Below are 21,145 nucleotides of genomic sequence, written 5' to 3'. Positions count from 1 at the left end.
GATGTTTTCAGGACTATGTAGAACTGTTTTGACTGCCCGCCTTCCTAAGGAGAGCACTAGCTAGAACAACATACCCCAGTTCTGAGCTCCAATGATCTGCTTGTGCCACTTTCTCCAAGTTAAAGCTGTGTCTCTCTGTACCTGGGCAAATTATAAAAAAATAAATAATTTTTCCTTACCTTTAAGATGAAATAGCAGTTAACTAGAAATCTGTTCAAGTTAGGGTGAGTTTGAGACCCCTAGCAGCTGAGGCCCAGGTATGAGTTACAAGTAAATAGTTATAAAAGTGATGTTGGTTTGTATTAGAACCTTGGAGATTGAGACTGCTTCTTCACAATGTAGCCAGCAGGCTCTTCTGTACAGCCAAAGCATCCAATGTCCACCATTTACTAAACATTAAGAAAGTTCAAGATAAAATACAAAATATTAAGGGACTGATTTATTGAAACATGAATAAATAACAAGGATGGCACATGCCTACATTTGTTTCAGTGGGAAGTTAACAGTTAAGTACCTGCGAGAATGTCTGTACCATCTCTAAAAGCTAGACACCTACATGTAACATGGCTATGAACTGGGGGAGGAGGCAATCCAGGGTGCTTTGTCCTGTCAGAAGACATGCTGCTTCAGGAGGTTGGTTTTGTTTTTTTTTTTTAAAGTGACCTTCAAGCTAGAATATCCTTCCTGCATAATCATTTTATGATAAGAAGTCAATCCCTCCAGGACCTTTAAGCTACAGGCACAATGGCTTCAGGTCACTGCAGAACTTCCAGCATAAGCTTAGTTCAAACCTGAGTTTTCAGTACAGCTCATGCCAAAACTCATCTCTGGCACATAAAACCATCCCATTGTTACAGCAGTCTTCAAAGAGGTTCCAACCATTTTATTTTTTAATTCAGCTTTACAGTAAGAAAATCAGAAGAGGGGAAAAGAAACTCTTAAAAAAATCCACACTTAACTAAAAATAAGATTAAAATTGTTCTGGTAAAACAAACATTAAATTCTGTGATTACATTTTTATACAGTATAGCTTGTATGAAAAATGTTTTCCAAACTATAAAAGATTTTCAGGAAGGACAAAAAATAACTTTTCTCAAAAATTGTTTGTAATAGGTAGTCCAGGTGAAAATGAAAGCACATCAACAACCTGGTGAAATTTCTGGATTCAGATCTTAAACATGGGTTATGTTATAATGTAATTCTTTACAGCAAATGAATGTCTTATGTCTTAGTCTTCTGTCAAATCTAATTTTAGTGCATTTCCCTTTTCCAGAGATTTAGACAATTTATATATTAATTTATTTTAAAATTAAGTGTAAAGCATGCTTTAATCAAGCAAACTTCACAAGGTTGTAACTCTATCTGTATATTGGTTAATAAATACCTGGTTTAAAAAAAAAAAAAAATCGGCACCAAAATTAGCTGAAAAGTTTTGTTTGGAAAGGAAGTAGAAGGGTAAGAGAGAAAGAAATACCAGAATTGGTATTTTTCATAATGCGACTTGGAAAAAGTCCAGATTAGGGCTAGATTAAATCTTATTTTAATTTGACATAAATTGACAACAGAAAATTTGAGTGCACTGAGCTTTTAAAATCTTAAGAGATATATTTACAGAGCTAGCTTTCATCTCATTTTAAAGCACCTTGTGCCTAAACTATGTATTTCAGTTAAAACAAGCTGTTGTCAACAAGAATACAATTACCAAAAATACAAGGTGCAGCCGCTTCAGATGGATCCCTTGTACCACAAGCTGTTTCCAAACTTGTATTTGACAGTCCCTGTTATTAATGGCTCTAACTTTCAAGACATATATCAATTCCCAAATCTCCTTTACAATCTTAAAGGCTAAGCAATGGATTCAACTTAATTTCTAACCAATTTACATGGAAATTTGCCCCACACTAGTTTAGCAGCAGAAGTAACCATTTGAATTCCTCAGAGCTGTATTATATTTTTCCAACAGCTTACCATGTATTGAATTCATACTTTGTTAGTGCTTTCATCTGATAATATGTAACCCTGTGGAAAAACAGGCAGGGATGTTGTGATTGTAATTATTTCTATATTAAAGTGACAGTTTTACATATTTTTTGCTTATTCTTTTAAAAAGATGATATTCTCTTCATCATCTGACGTCAGCAAGACCAGTAATTACTGAAGGCCCATCCACAAGCACATTCCAAAATAATTAATATTCATATGGTTTTAAGGATGGAATTAATAAATTCATTTTATTTGTAACCTAGGAGCTGTGAATCATTCAAGTTTCAATAATGTTAGTCCTTAAATGTTTAGCTCAAACGTAGTACAAAATATTACTGTAACAGAAGGAACATCATCCCAGATTCTGAGATTCTATGAGAATTCAGAATTCCTTCACTTTCCAGGGCCATCTTCTCCTAGCAGTCTTTGAGCAAAGTCATGAATTCTCAGTTCAGTTTTCTAGAAGAGGAACCAATAAATTAGTTTAACGTACCTTCACATGAGATGATTTTTCATTTGTCTAAATAAACAAATCAATTAAGCTTACATGTGAATGATTTCCAGTCCATTAGAATAAAACATTGCTTCAAGATACCTGAAAATTTGCCCTCTCAAGTTACAAAACCATCTGCAAGTTTACAGAACTGCCACAACTTACACTGAGGACTACAAAATATCACTAAGAATTCTGAACTGCAGATGAAATTCCTCAGAACAGTCCCTGACCACATCAGTCAGTGGTTTGCTGGCTCACAACAGACCAACACTTAGGAGCTGGTTTTCCAGTGACTCCAGAAAACATGCAATCAGAATGTTCTAAAGTTGTGAGCTGAATCTAAACAATTCTCAATTATTATTAAAAATATATTTCTATCTGTGATCTGGTTTTTAGATCCCTTAGGATTCAGGTTTTCAAGCTTTCTTCAGTAAAGGCTCCAATATGAGTACCCAGATTTTCAGCATTAAGTTTCCTATAAAGGAATTAGACATGTTAAAAGACTCAGAAGAAGACCTAAACTAGCCAGAATGCCATAGAGTAGGGTGCTAAGAGTGAGCTGAGCTACCCCTTCCCAGGCACGTGAGACAAACACAAAGCTGTTGGCTACAGAAGGCCTTTTCTCCACCAGTTCCATGGAATTTGCTCCACTGTGCAAAAGAGTTCAAGAGTCATGGCTTCACAGCTTCATGATGAGAAAACTTCACAGGGTAGCACAGACCCCTGGTTTCTGCTCCAGTAGAGTTTATGTACTTTAAAATCAAAAGTACATGAATACGGTCAATATATGTTCTGTGTACAGCTGCTGCCTAAAAGCTTACACACCTTAACAGAGTACAAGCTGAAACTGGCAATGGGACAACAGAGAAGGACTCTTTGTTTTGCAATTCGATTTTCTCTCAGTGTAGTTGATCAACTTCCTACCCATTGCTAAAGGAGATGGAACTCTGGATGGAAAGGTGATGCAGAAGCATATAGTCCTTAAATTCTGGCGATGGGTAGACTTCTTCAGAAACAAACAGGAAAGCTGAAGAACACAGAAATTTCTTTAGTTGTTTATGTTCTTGAAGTTCATCTCATCTTAATACAATCCATGAATGAGAAACCAAAACAAAGACTGTCTGGGGTTATGATCTGTGTCTCACAGAGATACTGATATTACCATTATTAGACTGTGGTACAAATCCAAATTTGTGGTACAAATACATTTTTAAAAACCTTGTCCTTGCTGATGAAATGGAAATCTCCATCTACCAGTGCAGAAAATAAGGAAAATGTGTGTAACTAACTGCCTAAAAGCCTTAGTAGTGAAATCTCTGGTTTCATCAGACAGTGCAAGTTAACACCAACGCTGCTAATGACAGCTCTGAGACAAGGTTCTGCTAGGGAGTTCCCTGGCAGACTTGTAGCCTCTGTGGGTATTGTCTTGTTTACAATACCATGGGCTGGTCCCAGAGGGTGGCGATCAGTGACAGAAGTCTAGCTGGAGGCCAGTAATTAGTGATGTATGCCAGGGGTTGGTACTGTGTCCAGTCCTGTTTAACATCTTTATTAATAATCTGGATGATGGGGCAGAGTGAACCCTCAGCAAGTTTGTGGCTTACACAAAACAGGGAGGAGTGGCTGATATGCCAAGAGTGTGGTGCTGCCATCCAGAGGGACCTCAACAAGATGGGAAAATGGGCTGACAGGAACCTCATGAAGTACAAAAAGGGGAAATGCCAAGTCCAGCACCTGGGGAGGAACAACCCCAGTTACAGTTACACCAGTACATGCTGGGGCCTGCACAGCTGGAGAGCAGCTTGGCAGAAGAAGACCTTGGTGTCCACCAGGACCCCCAGTTGAACATGAGCCAGCAATGTGCCCTTGCAGCAAAGAAAGCCAATGGTATTGCGGGCTGCATTATACCTCCTGGCAGGTCAAGGGGGGTGATGATCCTTCCCTCTGCTCAGCACTGGTGAGGCCACACCTGGAGTGCTGTGTCCAGTTCTGGGCTTCCCAGTACAAGAGAGACATGGACATACTGGAGAGAGTCCAGTGAAGGGCCATGAAGATGATTAAGGGACTGGAGCATCTCTCCCATGAGGAAAGATGAACACTGGCACAGGTTGCCCAGAGAAGTTGTGGAGTCTCCCTCCTTGGAGATATTCAAAAGCTATCTGGACATGGTCCTGTGCAACTGGCTCTAGGTCTCCCTGCTTGAGCAGGAGTTTGGACCAGATAACCAGGTGCCTTCCAACCTCAACCATTCTGTGATTCACTGTATGAGAGAAAACTATGCCATGAAAACTGTCAAACATTAAAAAGCTAGAAACAATTTAAGCTAATTCTAATAAGATCTACACATATGCAGACTCTCTGCAGACTGACAGAGAGGAAGAAACTTAAGAGCATACTAAGCTAACAAAGTCAGGTGTGACATTGAAGAAGTAGATAGCAACTAGAGAATATTCACTTGATCTTCTGATGCTTAGACAGTTGAGAAAAGGTAAGATGAGAGTACAACTGTCCTTCAGCTGAAGGAAGTCAAAGTAGATGTTGCAAAAATATCGTAGTAAGGTTCTAGTAATTGTTAAATAAGAAATAGGTGACAGATGGGACTCTGCAAAGGATTTCATAGGAAAAAATTTTCTCATGGCACAAGGAGACTAGGGAGTCTAGAAGCAGTGAAAATGGCTCAAAAGGATATTGGGAGTGAGAGGGTCAAAGAATGTCATGGAGACGCTTCGAAGTTCTCCAGCCTCACCCACTTGTGTATGGTCACTGAAATTATTTATCCTGCATCACACTTCACAGATTTAACCTAAATTGCCACATATAAAGCATACCACATATGAAGTCAAATTAACCAATACTTGCTTATGCTGAGAAATTTTCAAGGCAAAGAAAACTATACATGTCTCTTCCTAGAATTCCCAGCTGATGGAAAGCACTCCTACTAGCTTCCAGAATTTCTTGTTGCGCGTTTGGCTTGAGTTTCTGGGATAGAAACACGCACCTTCCTATCATAACCATAGCAAGGACTGTACTATACAATCTGCTTTAGCCTGTTATCTTCAGAGCTATGAGTCATTGATACATACAATGGAACATTAAGCAAGACGCAAGACATGTCTTGAAACAAAGAACTCAAGGAAACAGGATTTATCAAAGCAATTATTATCAAGCTCCCCATTTTGATGCTGACCTGATGTTTCAGATACACTGTCAAAGCCTTATTGAGAGCATACCCTTGCATTCTTCTTACGTGTGAAGGCAGTATTTTATGTCCTGTCTAAATAACATGATATTCTACGGATTGGTTTAAACAGATGAAATACAGTATATATGCCCTATTGAATGCATGTCTTTACCTTCGCTTTCTTTGAAGATACACATGTACCAACCACTGGGCAATAAACGGCCATACAATAGCAAAAGCTAAAATACCAGGAGAAATTTCAAAGGGCCACCATGATGGTTTCTAAGGAAAACAGAAAAAATTCTAGTCAGCAATCTGTGTGCACATATTGAATACCACGTGTATACTTCTCAATCACTTCAAATGCTACAGTATCAAAGTAGAAAATACTAGTAAGACCAGAAAAAAAGATTAATCTATCAAATAACTTCTTCAGACACATTATTTTTTATCTCCTAGTCAAGGGAGAGACCATACAAAAAAGCACATACTAAGAGCTAAATATAAAATATTAATCTCATCTTTTTTCACCATTCTCACTGCTTTTTACAAATAGAAAAAAACCAGTATTTTACCTTGACAGAGGAGGCAGGCTGATAATTTGACTGTAGCGTTGCAGATTTTGCCTTTAAATACAAACAAAGGCTAGTAATTATAAAAAAGGAAACTGCAATTAAAATTTTTCTGCTTCACAAAATGAGAATATGAAGTTTTTCATCTTGTGAAGGCTTTGCCATCTGTATATATGACAGTTTAAGGAACAGAACCACCCCCATGCAACCCCTCTTTCACCACTTAGTTTCCAACTTACCTCTCATGTTTCCATTATTCTTTATAGCATTTTTATCACATCTCTGTGTGTTAAAAAATGCATCAATGTCACTTATTGGACCTCTTTACAGTTTTTCAAGCCCCACCTGCCCAACTTGTCATCGCAACTTCCTGAACTCTGGTCCAGTCCCAGCAGTTGCAACACAAGAGTAGAAATCTCAGCAGCTTAATTTGCATGATTACATGTTTCAACACTAGTCTATACAAAGGCAAAAATGCACTGTTTTAGTCTGCCCTGAGCTACAGCTATAGGCATGTCTAACAGCATAAAGGAAAGAAAATACTCTGTTCCAAATCTTCCAGGCAATCCAGAAAATGAGAAGTACCAGAAACTTTTCAAGACTACTCCCATGCACTATTGTGGTGCTTTCACAAAAACAAAGCAGTCAGTTTTCTAGGTCTTTCTTAATTTACATAAGTGTGAAACAGAAGCTTCTGTTTCTCTTTAGGTAAGGGTAGCAAGCACAGAATGAACTGCTGGAGAAGAATCTTTTACTATATCTTCATATATTGCTCAGGCAAAAAAAGAAAAATCAATCTGTATCCGAACATCAGATCCTCAAATAGCTGTGACAGAGCGAAGTCATGGTTTTAATAAATCCTTTTCCCTGGCTGCCTTAGATTTGGAGTATGTGCATCCCATAGAATACTGCTTGTACAGCTCTAATTCTCAGGTAGATAAAATTTATCAGCAAGTCAAACAAAACCAAACATTTTTAGGTTGCTGGTTCAACTATATTCACAGCATATTCTGTTTTCCCGAATATACAGTATTGCCATTGAAACAGAAGGAAAGAGAAACACCACATTGATAAGTATCTACACTTGCTTAAGATTTCTTTTGCCTATCTTGTATACATGATGTGAAATTCCAAGAAAGCTGGATTACTTCATGGGGAAAGAATGCTATGAAGAATCAGTCTTCTGCTAACTGAAAAATGGAATTGGAAGTTCTGCCTACAAACATTTACCAGTCTGGAAGATTAAGATAATTTCTCACTTCCTTTGAAAATGGTTTGAGATCTACTGATGAAGAACTTATCTGGGATCATGTATTACTAACATTAACTATAGACTCTCCATATAGCAACTATGTAATGTGTATCAATAACTATGGCTAAGATTAGTCTGATCAGAAATCAATAAGAATAATATTCAGTTAATTTCTAGGTCAAAATGCATGTTTTTGCTCACATGTAGCAGTGTCCTGAATTGTGTTCCTGAGAGTAGGTACCAATAAGAAATTCTAAGCTGGAATAAACTACAGAATATAACTGAAATGTCTTCACAGTTTAAGAAAACACTGACTAAAATTTTAATCTGAAAGCGTAAAAATATCCAAGGAAATAAAAAGTAATCAAATAACTTCAATGAATAATACCTGTGATGCTGTAACCGCCTCCAGCATATGCAACCTCTGAAGGACATTCTGCATGTCTTCTTGCAACCGCATCAGCACTACTGCAATCTGCTCATTGAGGCTACCCCTGGGTCCTCTGTCTGATCCCCAGCGCTCTCCATCGCCTCCACTACCCATCTGTCCACCTTGTGACCCATCTCCTAGAGGCTGAAGTCTATGACCTATTTTGAGGGAGAAAAAATAGATATATAAAAGCACAGAATGGGCTACCAACTCTACTGAAAGTGTTTGATTTGAACAGTTCAGTTTTCTCCCAAACTGAGTGTTGTACTCCTAATCATAGATTATATTCAGACAGTTCAAAAGCACTGGGAGGTTACTGCAACATCATGTGAGATGTTTCCCTGCAGCCTCAGTGTGACAGTATCATTCAAGGTCCTAGAACTGCATAAACATTTAGCAAAAAATGATTAATTCACATCCAGTCAAGTTCAGCAGTAAATTCTGCCCTAGCAGAAAGAAAGTCAGATCTGTCTTATTATCAAAGGTAGGTGTGTTTTAAGTTTGGCACAGTCTCCAACACTCCAACACTCACAACACTGGAATAGAGTGATGAGAAAAGATAATTGTTTGTAACTTGCAATACTCCTTTAAACTATATACAGCTAGCCTATTGTGTTTCTGCCTGCAAGTAGCAAATGTAAATAAAACAACAAAAGAGAGAAGGGAAGATGGTTAAACTATAATACATTCTTCATAATAGTTTTCAACATAAATGTTATATTTGGATTTCCTTTTTAAGTTTTGCATCTGATTACATATAGGTGCCACACAAAAAGGCATGCTATATATAAATAAAATACTTTCTGGCTTTTTATTGTTTAGTTCAAGAAAAATAAACTTTATCCTTGACTTTACAGATCATACCACTGGAATATGGTGCTGCTCCTAGGTGACAGTATTAGAAGTACAGTATTAGAAGTATTACGGAATTAAAAAGAGCAGAGGTCCAACATAAATTGAACTATAAATTGGACTATTAATGTGATTAAGAATCATTAAGTTTTAAGAATCATAATAGACAGTATCAGAATCACTCAAAGCTGTGGCTAACACTCCAATTATATAGAAAACAATGTGTCACTGATACCTTTCCAAGATGTTCCATGGTCTCAAATAAGACCACAGAGGTATAAATGCATATGCATCGAAAAATAAATACATAACTTGTAAAGAAACTCTTCTCATGCACAGACAGGTTTTGAAGATTACATTTCTAAAAAGACACATGCCATAAACAGCAGCTGGAGTTTAAGGTAAGCCAAAACAGAAGAAACCAATATACTCAAACAAGATATCCATAGCCCAGGAAAATCCTTTTGTAATACTTATTATGAATTAAATAAATACTCTGAAGACAAAACTGATTGCTACCCACTGTAATTAGGATTTTGTTAACTATTTTTAGTGTGAAGGACAGAAGCACCATAGAGCATGACTATCTTACTGGACAATGTTGACAAGTGCTTCTCAGGCACCAGTAACTTATGGCAGTCAGGAGAGTGGGGGACACAAAAGCAGCATGCACAGTACCTCTCCCTCTTCTGACACTGTAGAAATCCGCCTTTTCTCCACCCTTCTTCTCCTTGTGAGGGCCCCCATTACTGGCTTTGCCATCTTCTCCTCCACACTTGACTTCACCTTGTTCTTGAGCTACTCCCTCTACAGTGTTTCCAGGTTGGAGATTCCCGTAAGTCATACAAGTGCGCCTTGGAAAATCCGTATTTTCTAACAGAAGACTGTGATCTACATCCAAGAAATGGGATGAATGCTTTAAAGATCCTTTAGCTGAAGTGATGATCTCCAAGGGCTACAAATTAACATTAGCAAGTAATTAAATTCTGTAAAATGTGACAGTTAACCAATAAAAAGGAAGAAGCATCATCTCTACTTTCACTTTAAGAAAATAGCTTGCCCAGAATTAAGACTTTTAACAGGAGCAGTTGTTTTCCTGTAGAATGTGCCTACTATTGTCTAAATGCCCTTTACAGATTGAAAAGGCATTTGAGGCAAATATCCTTGAAACAGTGATACCACTTACTTGGAATTACTTTAGATATTTCCAGCATACAGTAATACTCAGTAATCACTAAAATAGAACATTAAGATCTGAAAATGTTCGGTTTTCCTTTGTAAAATTGGCTTTGCCTCCTAGACAGTGAAGTGGTATCCTAACATGGATTTGTGAGCCACACTGTCAAAAGTCACGTGCTGTTAGCAACCTTGAGTAGGCAGTGTTTACACCCACAGCAAAGAGATCACGTTGCTTATTATCAACCTGTTCAAAACAGCTTGGCTGTACCCTGTACCTCTCACCAAACAAAAGAAAGGCATAGTATTCTATCAACTTCACAGTCAAAATTGGTGGTACTGTAAGAAGATATTAAAAATGGATGACATACACATTGATCAGGTCACAATTACACATTCTGCAACAGGACTGCCTGAAGGTGGTTCAAGCAACCCTTTGTTCAGTGCAAGGACAAGCACTTGAACAAGAATATGCTGAAGCAGACTAGGGACCTCAGCTAGCTGAAAAATAACTCCACGAAAAAGCCAAAATAACCTAAAGGAGGGGCAAAGAAATGGGAACTGCTGCCAAAACCCCATTTGTCAAATAGCAGTTCTGTCGTGGTTTAACCCCAGCCAGCAACTAAGCACCACGCAGCCGCTCACTCACTCCCCCCCCCACCCAGTGGGATGGGGGAGAAAATCGGGAAAAAGAAGCAAAACCCACGGGTTGAGATAAGAACAGTTTAATAGAACAGAAAAGAAGAAACGGATAATGATAATGATAACACTAATAAAATGACAACAGCAATAATGAAAGGATTGGAATGTACAAATGATGCGCAGTGCAATTGCTCACCACCCGCCGACCGGCACCCAGCTAGTCCCCCGAGCGGCGATTCCCCGCCCCCACTTCCCAGTTCCTATACTAGATGGGACGTCATATGGTATGGAATACCCTGTTGGCCAGTTTGGGTCAGCTGCCCTGGCTGTGTCCTGTGCCAACTTCTTGTGCCCCTCCAGCTTTCTCGCTGGCTGGGCATGAGAAGCTGAAAAATCCTTGACATTAGTCTAAACACTACTAGCAGCAACTGAAAACATCAGTGTTATCAACATTCTTCTCATACTGAACTCAAAACATAGCACCGTACCAGCTACTAGGAAGACAGTTAACTCTATCCCAGCTGAAACTAGGACAAGTTCATAAACCTGTATCATCAGAACTGAAGGACAGAGTGTTTGCTACAACTTTTCCAATAAAAAGCTGTATTTAATTCTTTAAATGAACCTCTTCTAGTTTGAATTGATCCATCTGTAGTTCTACTTGTACATTTATTTACATATACCTGAATATTTGTTATTTTGTTCAAAACTAGAGCTTCTCTCACGCGGGTTGGGAAATTCTGACAAATTATCCACGTGCTTCAATTAAAGAATCTTAAACAAGCTTGAACAATACACAAGATGATTGGGAAATCACCTAGATAAGACAGCTTGCAGCTCTTCTACCAAATCACCTTGCCCAACATGCTTCATTACTGGGTAAAATTTTGATTCACTAAAAGGAATTCTCTAGATCCTCAGGAAACAGCTAGACAAGAGAATGATGCAATATTAGAGTGCTTACTGGTCTTTCTGATCCCGTGCATCATTCACACATTCCTCCCCAGCATCAGGAAACTAGACGTTTGAGTATAATCTACCAAGTCTACACTTAAACTGAACCCCTGAAGAAGGTCCAAACCAGTAAGTCAACTAAGACTACAGTTAATACAATGAGCAGGAGCACAAATTCAGTCAAAACTAAGCCAGCACAGTTGGTGCCCACCTTATATATGAAAGTCGGGGATGTACATTATGGCCGAGAGTACAAGAGAACCCAGAAATCAGTCACCTCCCACTTTCTTTAGACTTAGGCCACTTTCAGGCACTGGCCTACAGGCCACCTGCTAAGGCTTACTTTTTATGTATTCTAAGAAACAAATGCAGGATTCATCAGGCCAGAAAAAGAGCATGCAAAAAGCTCATTGTTACAAATATACTCCCTGCTTCTTAGAGATAGCTGGATTCTGGTCCCTACATATGTTAGGAGACCCTAAATTAATTTGGGAACACAGCCCTTAGTTTCTTTGTACTGTTGTTTTTGCTACCTTCCCCTCACATTCACTAAGGGCAAAAATTTCAAGGCTTTTAGACCAGTAGTAACCAAGTTGTAAAAGACTGACAATAAAAAGAACAAAAAACAGCAGTCCAAACAGGAGAAAGGTATGCCTGAGTTACTTCATTCACCTCTGCATGTCCAGGTTCACCGGACAGATAGGAATCTATTTAAAAATAAGCATACCAGTTTCAAAATACACCTAGGAATACTAAGCCCCTACCTCTTCTAGTCCAAGTTGTTCCATAGAGTCACAATAAACTTCACTGTCTGAATCACTGGTTAAGTGCTGAGTTGCTGAGACCTCTTCAGTATTCTCTTCATTTGCGCCTGTATGGAAAGGACACATACTTTGTAAATGTGAGCCAATCCTGGCAAAGACTAAAACAATGAGTTAAAAAGTCTCGGTGAGCTTCAGCTCATCCCCCTTTTACCTATGATTGTCATCCTAAAGTTAGATTCTAAATAAAGAAGTTATATTAATATAGGAATTACATAAAACTTTTCCTAATGGGAAAACTATACCTCATATTGGCATTTCTGCATTATAAGTCGATAATTTTAATTTTACCTTGTTCATTCCACTCTCCCTCCTAAGCTCAGTATAAAGCAGTTTTGCCTAAAGTTATCTGTTAGTTTTCAAAAGACATATTTACACTTCAGTTTCAACAAACTGGAGTTTATAATATGTTCAGCCTTTGAGAATGACAAATAAGATTTTTCATTTCACTACAAACTAGCTTTCAAAGGCAAATAGTATTTGCATAGGTAGTATAATAATTTTAAAAGAAAACAATTGTATTTCTGTGGTTTGGGGCCTCTCTGTCTCTGAATTCATTTCTCTTTCTGTAGGACATCCTGAAAGAAAGCCTTATTTTAAACTGGTATTAAATCTGGTTGGTTTTTTTTTTTTTGAGTATTCTTTCTTTAGGTTTCTAAAACTGAAAGACACCATTGCTAGTCTCTGAATCCCAGGATTAAGCTTTCAAGAAAAGAAATATTTTCCATGACAAACACGTGCAAACGAAAACGTGGTCTTGCAAGGACAATACCTTGGTGAGCACTGTTATTAGCTATTTCTAGGCTTGGCTCCATTTTCTTTATTTCTTCCTCCAGGTTCAAGCCATTCAGGGCAGATTTGGTCTGGATGCCATTCTGCATATCTGGGATAAAGCTGTCCTTGTAACAGCCATTAGTAACAATACTTTCCAAATCCTTAGCAGCTGCTGATTCTGGTTTCACATTCTTATAGTCTGTAAAACAACAAGAAAACCTTGCAAATAGAAAGCTATGCACCTAATAGCTCAAAACCTATTTCTTTAAGTAGCTAACTTTCTAATGGACTGTATGTACAACGTGTCTGCAGAACAAAATATATAAATGCTCCTAGATTCACATTCATAGGGATTGTTCTGTTCTTGTAGTAAGTGTAAATATAAAATTTAATTTGCATAAAGAGCAGATGATATTTAAAACATAAGTAAGCAAATCCAAAGTAAGCCTCTCTGATAAATTAAATAATAATCCTAATGTCCTTGGAGGAAAAAACCTGTATAGAATTTTAAATATGTAATTTCATTCCGTTTTCACTTGATGCTGGTATTTCTCAAAACTTTATGGACCCCCTCAACAAATCTCACTGAAAGTTCTGTTTTATTTTCTCTGGAAAAAGAAAAGTGATTTCAGTGACACTGTTACAGCCCACGTAGCCATTCACAGCTCTTACAAACAGCACTGGCAACAAAACCTAAAACAATACAGGGTATAGACTTTTAGCTAACCTACCAATAGAACTTTCTAGCTGAGTCAAAAATTGTATGGCATAGTTCACAAATTTGTACTAGTTCTAAATCTTATAACCCAGGTTGCGATGCTGCCATTTTTTACCACACATCCATGGGTATTTGCATCTAGTTCTCCTGAAGTACAGCATTCATGATCCTTTGGGATTTTCTGCCACTTAGGTGGTTAAGAATAACTTTGGAAGAGACAATGGTCCAAGTGCAGAAAACATACCCTTTCCATTTAGCTGCAGTTCTTTTTCTTCCTCTTCATGAAGCCCTTCTTCTTCTGATTCTGCTCCACTATCACTACTTTCAGCTTTCCCATTCACAGCCTTTAGATTTGGGGTGGAATTCATGACATTACTAAGGTCTAAGAAAAAATTCGAAGAGGAAAAAAAAAAAAGTATTTTAAAAGAAACAAACATACAACCCCCCCCCCCAAACTATTAGTCATAGTTCTACAGAAGTATTTCCATATTAGAAGATGTACCAAATAATGACATCTTTACTTCTGCAAGCTCTTCCTTAACTGGTTTAATGTCTCTCTTCTGTGGCTCACCACAGAGTGCGTGACTACTAGTGAAGAGATTCTCAATGATTCTGAGGAAGCCTACTGGAAAGAGACAGCAGGCCACTTCTACTACCAAGTCTCAAACCAAGGCTATTACCCATATTTATGGTATAGCTGCAGTAATGTTTTATCTAGGACCAATGTGGACATGTCCTTTTAAACCCAGAAGTCAGCATTTTTATAGAAGTTCCCTTCTAGCCTGAAATGCTTCAAAACTGCTCTCAACTCAAAGGCAAATTTTAAAACATTCTATCCAATTACATGAGCAACTGGATTCTCACATAAGGAGGTAAATACAATATCTCGTTCATCTTCTCCTGCAATGATTTAAGCAGATGCAAAATGTGGTAAGACGACTCAAGTTTATACAGATCTTTATCTGGCAAAGGGCATATGGAAATAAATTCTCTGATTTCAGTGAAAAAGATGATAGAATAGATACACTGAGCATTTGTTTGCATGTCTAATTACATAAATATTTTTTTAAAATATCTTAAAATAGACAAAGTAACTGCTAAATCCTCGTTTTCCACATCTTTGATCACTCCAAGGATCACAGTTTACTCTGACTGTGCAAAGAATTGTGACGTAAAGACCCTTTAAAAATATGGAGAATTTAAGGGACAATTATACCCCCTCCTGTAAAAAAATATGGTTAAATACATCCTTATGATCATTTAAGCCTCCTATGTTAGGATGGAGTGATTAAGGTACAAACTGGGGACAGTTTCTGTGAGCCACTTGCACATTTTTACATGTTGACTCCAAGGCTGAAGTCTGCCTGTTGTAATTGTCACCACAGCATTCTATTTGCATAATTTTTACATTCCCTTGTCAGAACCCTGAAAGATTAATTCTTACACTTTAGGCTTAACCTTAAACAGCAAAATAATAACCAATTATAACAGAGCTGCCAAACCAGCTCAGCTACTTTCTTTGCTGCATGGTAATTTAGAGCTAAGGGTTTTCTGCTTTAATCTTGCGATGAAGAGCCTTCCCACATTCCTCTAGTTTCAAAGCTTATCCATAGTGCTTAAAAAAAAAAGGGGGGAGGGGGCAAATGGGACAGGGGGGACAGGGAAACAACAAAATAACTTAATTTCTTGTATAGAAATAATGAATATGTTAAATATGCTGTTCAGCTTAGCTTTACTGCAATGCTAGGTTTCTGTGGGCACCCTGCATCACTGTTTTGGATTGATTTAATCCAACCTTTTATCTGAAGACTAAAAAAACCCAACACTTCTTTATTGTAAAAAGAAAACTGGAAAAGCTACAGTCTGTCTTGTAGACTACAAGAACATAAGCGATCACATGCTCATTTTCTCCTCACTGAAGAACACCTCTTATTTGCAAGGAAATTTGTTTCACAAAAGAAAAATCCCAACATATTCCCAGTTTATTTCTCATAAGCATGTTGCATTTATTGTGAAACCCAATTCTCAAGATGTTTTTCTGAGAAGCAGCAGTGTGAGGAGGATAAGGTAGCAGCAGATATCACAGCATGATCATTAAGCACAGGCACAGCTCCCTTGGCATGGCAAGGCAGGCATCACCCTTCCCTTTGAAACAAAAAGGGGGTGGGGGCACAACTATCCATGTGTCCTACCCAGTTGTGGGAGTAAACAGGAAAGACAAGACTAGGAGGAACATTTAGCTGTGAAGGATGGCAAATTAAAACTGTAAAGCTCCTCAGTCTTCCAGAAATAGCGTAAAAAGCCCCAGCTATACCATAAGCTTTTTTCTTAAGTTTACTTATTTTCTTTTTTACGGGAAGGTCTTTGAATATTCAAGCATGTTCTCTCTTCACTTAATTTCAGTAAGGAGATTATTCATTTGGGGAAACTTCTAAGTGATACATCACATGTATTTAAATAGAGGTGGAACTGAGAGAAAGTATCAACAGTAAGAGATTTATGGTATCATGCCATGGGACACCTGAATAACTGAAATCCATCAGGATCGTATTTCTTCCGCAAAGTCACTCTTAGCCACAGTGCTCCTAAAGACCGTAAAGAGGCATTGGTTTGGTGCCAACTGAAGAACACAGCATTGTGCAGAGTTTTGGCCACTTGAAATATCACACTTAATTGTGTACTTGTCCTCAGAACCCTTAACACTGCTATCCTCGTCAGGTCCATCCCCAGTTGCTTTTACTACATGGTAAAACCGCGGTTTGCTGCCATCCCCCTTGTTATTCTGAGTATCTGCTAAGAAACCAGCAATGATGGTGATAGGGTTAAAGACTAAACAGAGCCAACTAGCAGTGACTTCTGCAGTCCTTGTTGGTAGGTTAATGGCTACTTCCTGAGGAACATATCTTTTAATACAAACGATAAGAGTCAAGCAAGCAAGTCAAGACCTTATTTGCTTTGTGCTAATCCCACCCATTCCCCATCCCTTTATTCCTTCTGTTTACCTACTTCAACTGCAGGCAAAATATTAGTAGCTTTTTCTGTTGCCCTGATTTAGATACTATAGAATCCCTCTTGGTTTATTATTTTCATCTCACTGCCTACACCACCAAACTGAGATTTGTGATGGAGTACTGGAAAGCTGTACTGCTCTGTAGCTGTACAAGGAGTTATATTCAACTGTAAAAGCCTGGATTTTTTTTTTTTTAATGCTATATAGTAAAAGCTGTGTTAACGGTAACAACATGCAAACAGAAGGAAGAAGAATTTAACAAAAGAAAATGGCAAGATGGAAAGGATGTGAAGAATAGACACACAGCCTCTCTACAAGCTTTCAGTAGATGTTTATTTTCTTGTGCCAGCTCTATTAAGAGATTTCCCAAGAGCAATTCTAAATATATTTCTTTAAAGGCAGCACTACAATTCTTCTCAATGATCTGTGTAACAGGGTAACGTTTATCAGAAATATATATTTGATTTCTAACTCCCCCCATATTTCAAGGCAATTTTTGTTACCCAGATGGGAGTTAGGAGCTTAAATGCCTCTGTGGATCTGCCCCAGCTCGAGGGTCATTTTACAAAGAAAACCTAGCCTAGCAGGTTTTTCTCAGATGCCTTGTATTTTTGGTTTTCTGAACAGGCACATAATTCTTATACAAAAGCAACATGCACTGCTGGAGCTGTACTGATGGTTGGCTCAGCACAACACAGTATCTGCACACAAGTCCTACAGCCTCTTTCGTTCTTTGCAAATACCAGTAATCAGGAAACAGTCTACAACAGCAGGTGAAACATCATAAAACATTTAACTAGCTGTGTACACCCTCATGATTTAATAAAAATGATGTGCTTTTGTAAAATACCATAACTTTACTACCTGTTCAATAGCAGCAAAGTCTTAGCCACCAAAAGATTATTTCACAATCTACTTACATCACCTTATATAAGGATCTCCTTGCACTCCTGCATTTAAGTAAACTCAAGCTCTGTCAAAATTTAAGTCTCAGAGAGACCTATATGCTGTACAAAATTGTTCTGATAATCAGGTAACTAGAATTCTTTTCTTGCCATCACAACCTGATGTTTCATGCTTGTTACTGATCCAAGTAGGCTCCCTGCTTCAATTCCAAGTTTATGCAACCACGTTGTGCCATTTCAGACATTGGAATAGGCTGCCCAGGGAAGTGGTTGAGTCGCCATCCCTGGAGGTATTCAAAAAGCGAGTAGACGGGGTACTTCAGGACATGGTTTAGTGGGCATGGTTGATGGTTGGACTCCAATGATCTTGAAGGTCTTTTCCAACCTAAATGATTCTATGACTCTCTTTCCAATACACTCAGTTACACAAATCTCCACCTCGTTTTTGAAACTGATGTATCCCAATTCTGCAAGGAGTTCATTGCAAGGAGTGATCACAGTGAGAAAGGAGGGGTACATGCAAGCATCTGGGAGCAATAAGCTCTTCAGCTAGAGGAACAAGAGTTTCTATACCCTCATTTCCTTCCATTCTCTTTAATATAGCACACTACAAAGAAAATTTCCAGGGGCCCAGCCTGCTCTGTAACATCTGTTCTACAGTACTCAAATGAGCTGCCGTCACAAATAAAAAGATATTTTAGAAAGGTCTGTCAAAAATAGAGACAGAAAAATATAAAATACCTTACTTTAACTACCACTGTTTTATCACTTTTAAGTTTAAGGGCATTAAGTGTAAGTTCTCTGAAAAATGCATTCCCTACGCACACAGATTGTGGCAGACAGATCTTCCTCTATACAGTTTTCCTTTTTTGTTATTTAGTCTTCATAAACTTTACTATAACAGAGAAAAAGAAGCCTCTTCTCCTTTTTATTTTTCTTTTAATATACTCCAAAAGACTACAGCCTTGTTTTCTTAGCACTCCTCTCTCCGCTCATGTGCTTTTCAAGCTGTTACACTCGAAGAGATGCCACTGTATTTCAAAAAACAATTTAATCAACAGTATCCGTGTCTTTGTTTACATTTATAAACATCAAAACAATAGTTTGTGGATAAGAACGAATGCAGACAATAGCAGCTTCTTAGACATTTATATTAACTTGCAAGTATGGTATTTAGGATTACTGACTAGTCATCCTGGACCTTTACACGTCTCTCTTCAGTATCTACAAAGTTTCTCATCTCCACCCATATTATCAGTACCTGTTCCCTTGGATTTTTCAGAATACTTTCCATATAAATAAGGTTACCAATTTTGGGGTTGACTTAGATACGTTTCCCTCCTCCCTGTCACCCCTGAGCCTTCTGCCAGTAAAGACAACCTGCCTACAACTTCCTGACAGAGAGCAGCCCAGGGAGAACAGCAGCTGCCCCATAGGCATTCCCAGCACTGGCAGGTAGCTCCACAAAGGCCACGAGACATCCAGAGTACAGGGCCACCAAGCACACGCAGCTCAGTTACATGGTGCATGTGCAGTGAGACCAATGGATCCAGGCTTTGCCAACTTGCTGTCAACACCTTAGCCAACGATCACATGTGAAAATGAACACAAAGAATATCTGCTTCTTAGATATTTATAGTAACTTGCAAGAATAATAAGATCATTCCAGAATCCAGGATGTCCCCATGTCTGGTACTATTTCCCTCTGGGAGAATGAGCAGCACTTGCTAAGCTCTGTTCTGTGTGGAATAGAGAGAATCAACATTTGGAACTTTTACTTTGCGTGGCAAGTAGAGAGGAGCATTACGCTCTAGAGTTTTGTCCCAGAAAATACAAAACATGAACACAGTGAACTCGGAACCCTTTAAAGAAAACTGAATTATGCTTGAAAGCAACAGAAAACCATATTGCTGAGTCACCTACAGTGCACAAACTCTAGTCTCTAATATTGTAGCCTGAAACAAAAATTGTTTTGCCCTGTACAAGAAAAAAAACAAACAGGAAATAATATTAAGATTATATTCTCCTGCCACCTACTCCAAGCCTCTCAGCTGAACAGCCTTTTACAATGCCCATATTAAAGACAGCCTCACAGATAACACAGATGGCTTTGCCATGTATCTTAGAGGCTATAATTAAAGTAATTATTTTTGCTATAACAAAGTTATGCATGAAACACCAGCCCATACCCATTGGGCACTTTTCTGAGAACACTCAAGATACGACTACCTACATCTGTTCTTCCCCACCTACCATATCTCTGTCTACTACTGCTTCTATACAGACAAGCTACAAAGAACACAGCTGTGAGAAATCTGGATTTCAGTTCTCTCATCACAAGATCTTATATTTGAGAGGTCTCACTTGTAGTTAAGACCAACATTTTATAGCAAGTGGGTACATCTGCTAGATTCTCAAAACCTGAAGAGCTTTTGACAACTTGTTTTCCCTTTTGCAGGGAACTGTTGTCTGGCTGGAAGAAAAAAATCCAGGTCCAACAACCAATTATGCACAAAACCTGTTACTGTTGACTCAATCCAGCACGAAACAGACAGTCTTGTCTTTTCATGGAATAAAGCTTCTCTTAGCTCTCTCCACTTTGAAAGAAACAATTTTTATTCTTACATTTTCACATTTGAATACTCTGCTGCTCACCCTGTGGTGATATATTCTCTGCTACTCAGTATGAGTGGAGCTGTTGATATCCTCAGGCTTGAGCTATACTGATGCTCTGTCCTAATTTCCAACATTGTTAGACAGTACTGGCATAAAACCATCAGTTTGAAGTCAAATCACAAAGTATGCTCAGATTTGAACTGGAAAGCCTGAAGCAGGTATATATTGCAACAGGACAAGCCACAACTCGAGACACTGATCCACATCTCACTGAGACTCTCCACTGACTTTGGCACTTGCTGGCCCAGCCCTTAATCCTGTAATAATCCCATCCTGCAGCAAACACTGCAGCGAATGTTCTAGATGCTTCTGAAGGTAAGCTATTAAACTACTGAGATATTAACAAAAATATTTGCATAGTAAATGTCACACTAGCCTCCCTGAATATAACCTGTAACCTTGACTATAGCTGTTACCTTATCATTGGAAACTGGAAGAGGAGAAAAAGTTTAAAGGACGGAATTTTAAAAACCTCTCTCACCCACCCACCAGCTCCTCCTGCCCCATGCTTGCCCTGCCTTAATGCACTTCCTCGCTGTGGTGCTGCCACCCATCCAACATATCCTACTAAACCACAGCAATTTCAGAGTAACAGGGATTTTAGCTCTTTTTCCCCTTCTTACAAAGCATTAAGTTCACAGCTATTGAGCTCCTTAAAAATCCTACTGAGGAAAAGAGGAAGGAGAAGGTAGGAAATCAGTTT

At 38.4% G+C, this 21,145-nt stretch overlaps 1 protein-coding gene across 8 annotated transcripts in view; it reads right to left on the bottom strand.

Annotated features, from left to right (window-relative positions):
• The window catches only part of ACBD5 (acyl-CoA binding domain containing 5), a 54,335-nt gene that overhangs the window by 21,619 nt on the left and 11,571 nt on the right, over window positions 1-21,145 (bottom strand). For 5 of the 8 annotated variants that reach the window (XM_030009494.1, XM_030009493.1, XM_030009499.1 and 2 more), the window contains 7 exons: window positions 14,096-14,233; window positions 13,132-13,332; window positions 12,303-12,409; window positions 9,445-9,721; window positions 7,873-8,072; window positions 6,236-6,286; window positions 5,833-5,942 (listed from right to left, as the gene is read on the bottom strand). In XM_030009494.1, coding sequence (XP_029865354.1) covers window positions 5,833-5,942; window positions 6,236-6,286; window positions 7,873-8,072; window positions 9,445-9,721; window positions 12,303-12,409; window positions 13,132-13,332; window positions 14,096-14,233 — 1,084 coding nt within the window. Of the gene's footprint in view, window positions 1-426; window positions 3,507-5,318; window positions 5,943-6,235; window positions 6,287-7,872; window positions 8,073-9,444; window positions 9,722-12,302; window positions 12,410-13,131; window positions 13,333-14,095; window positions 14,234-21,145 lie in introns of those variants that run through there. The other 3 variants (XM_030009495.2, XM_030009496.2, XM_030009500.2) reach the window with 3 other exon arrangements.

This window comes from Aquila chrysaetos, chromosome 3 (genome assembly GCF_900496995.4).
Source record: "Aquila chrysaetos chrysaetos chromosome 3, bAquChr1.4, whole genome shotgun sequence".
In the NCBI taxonomy this organism is placed as follows: domain Eukaryota; kingdom Metazoa; phylum Chordata; class Aves; order Accipitriformes; family Accipitridae; genus Aquila; species Aquila chrysaetos.
The sequence above is the reverse complement of the archived record's forward strand: the minus strand, read 5'-3'. Positions and strand labels throughout refer to the sequence as shown.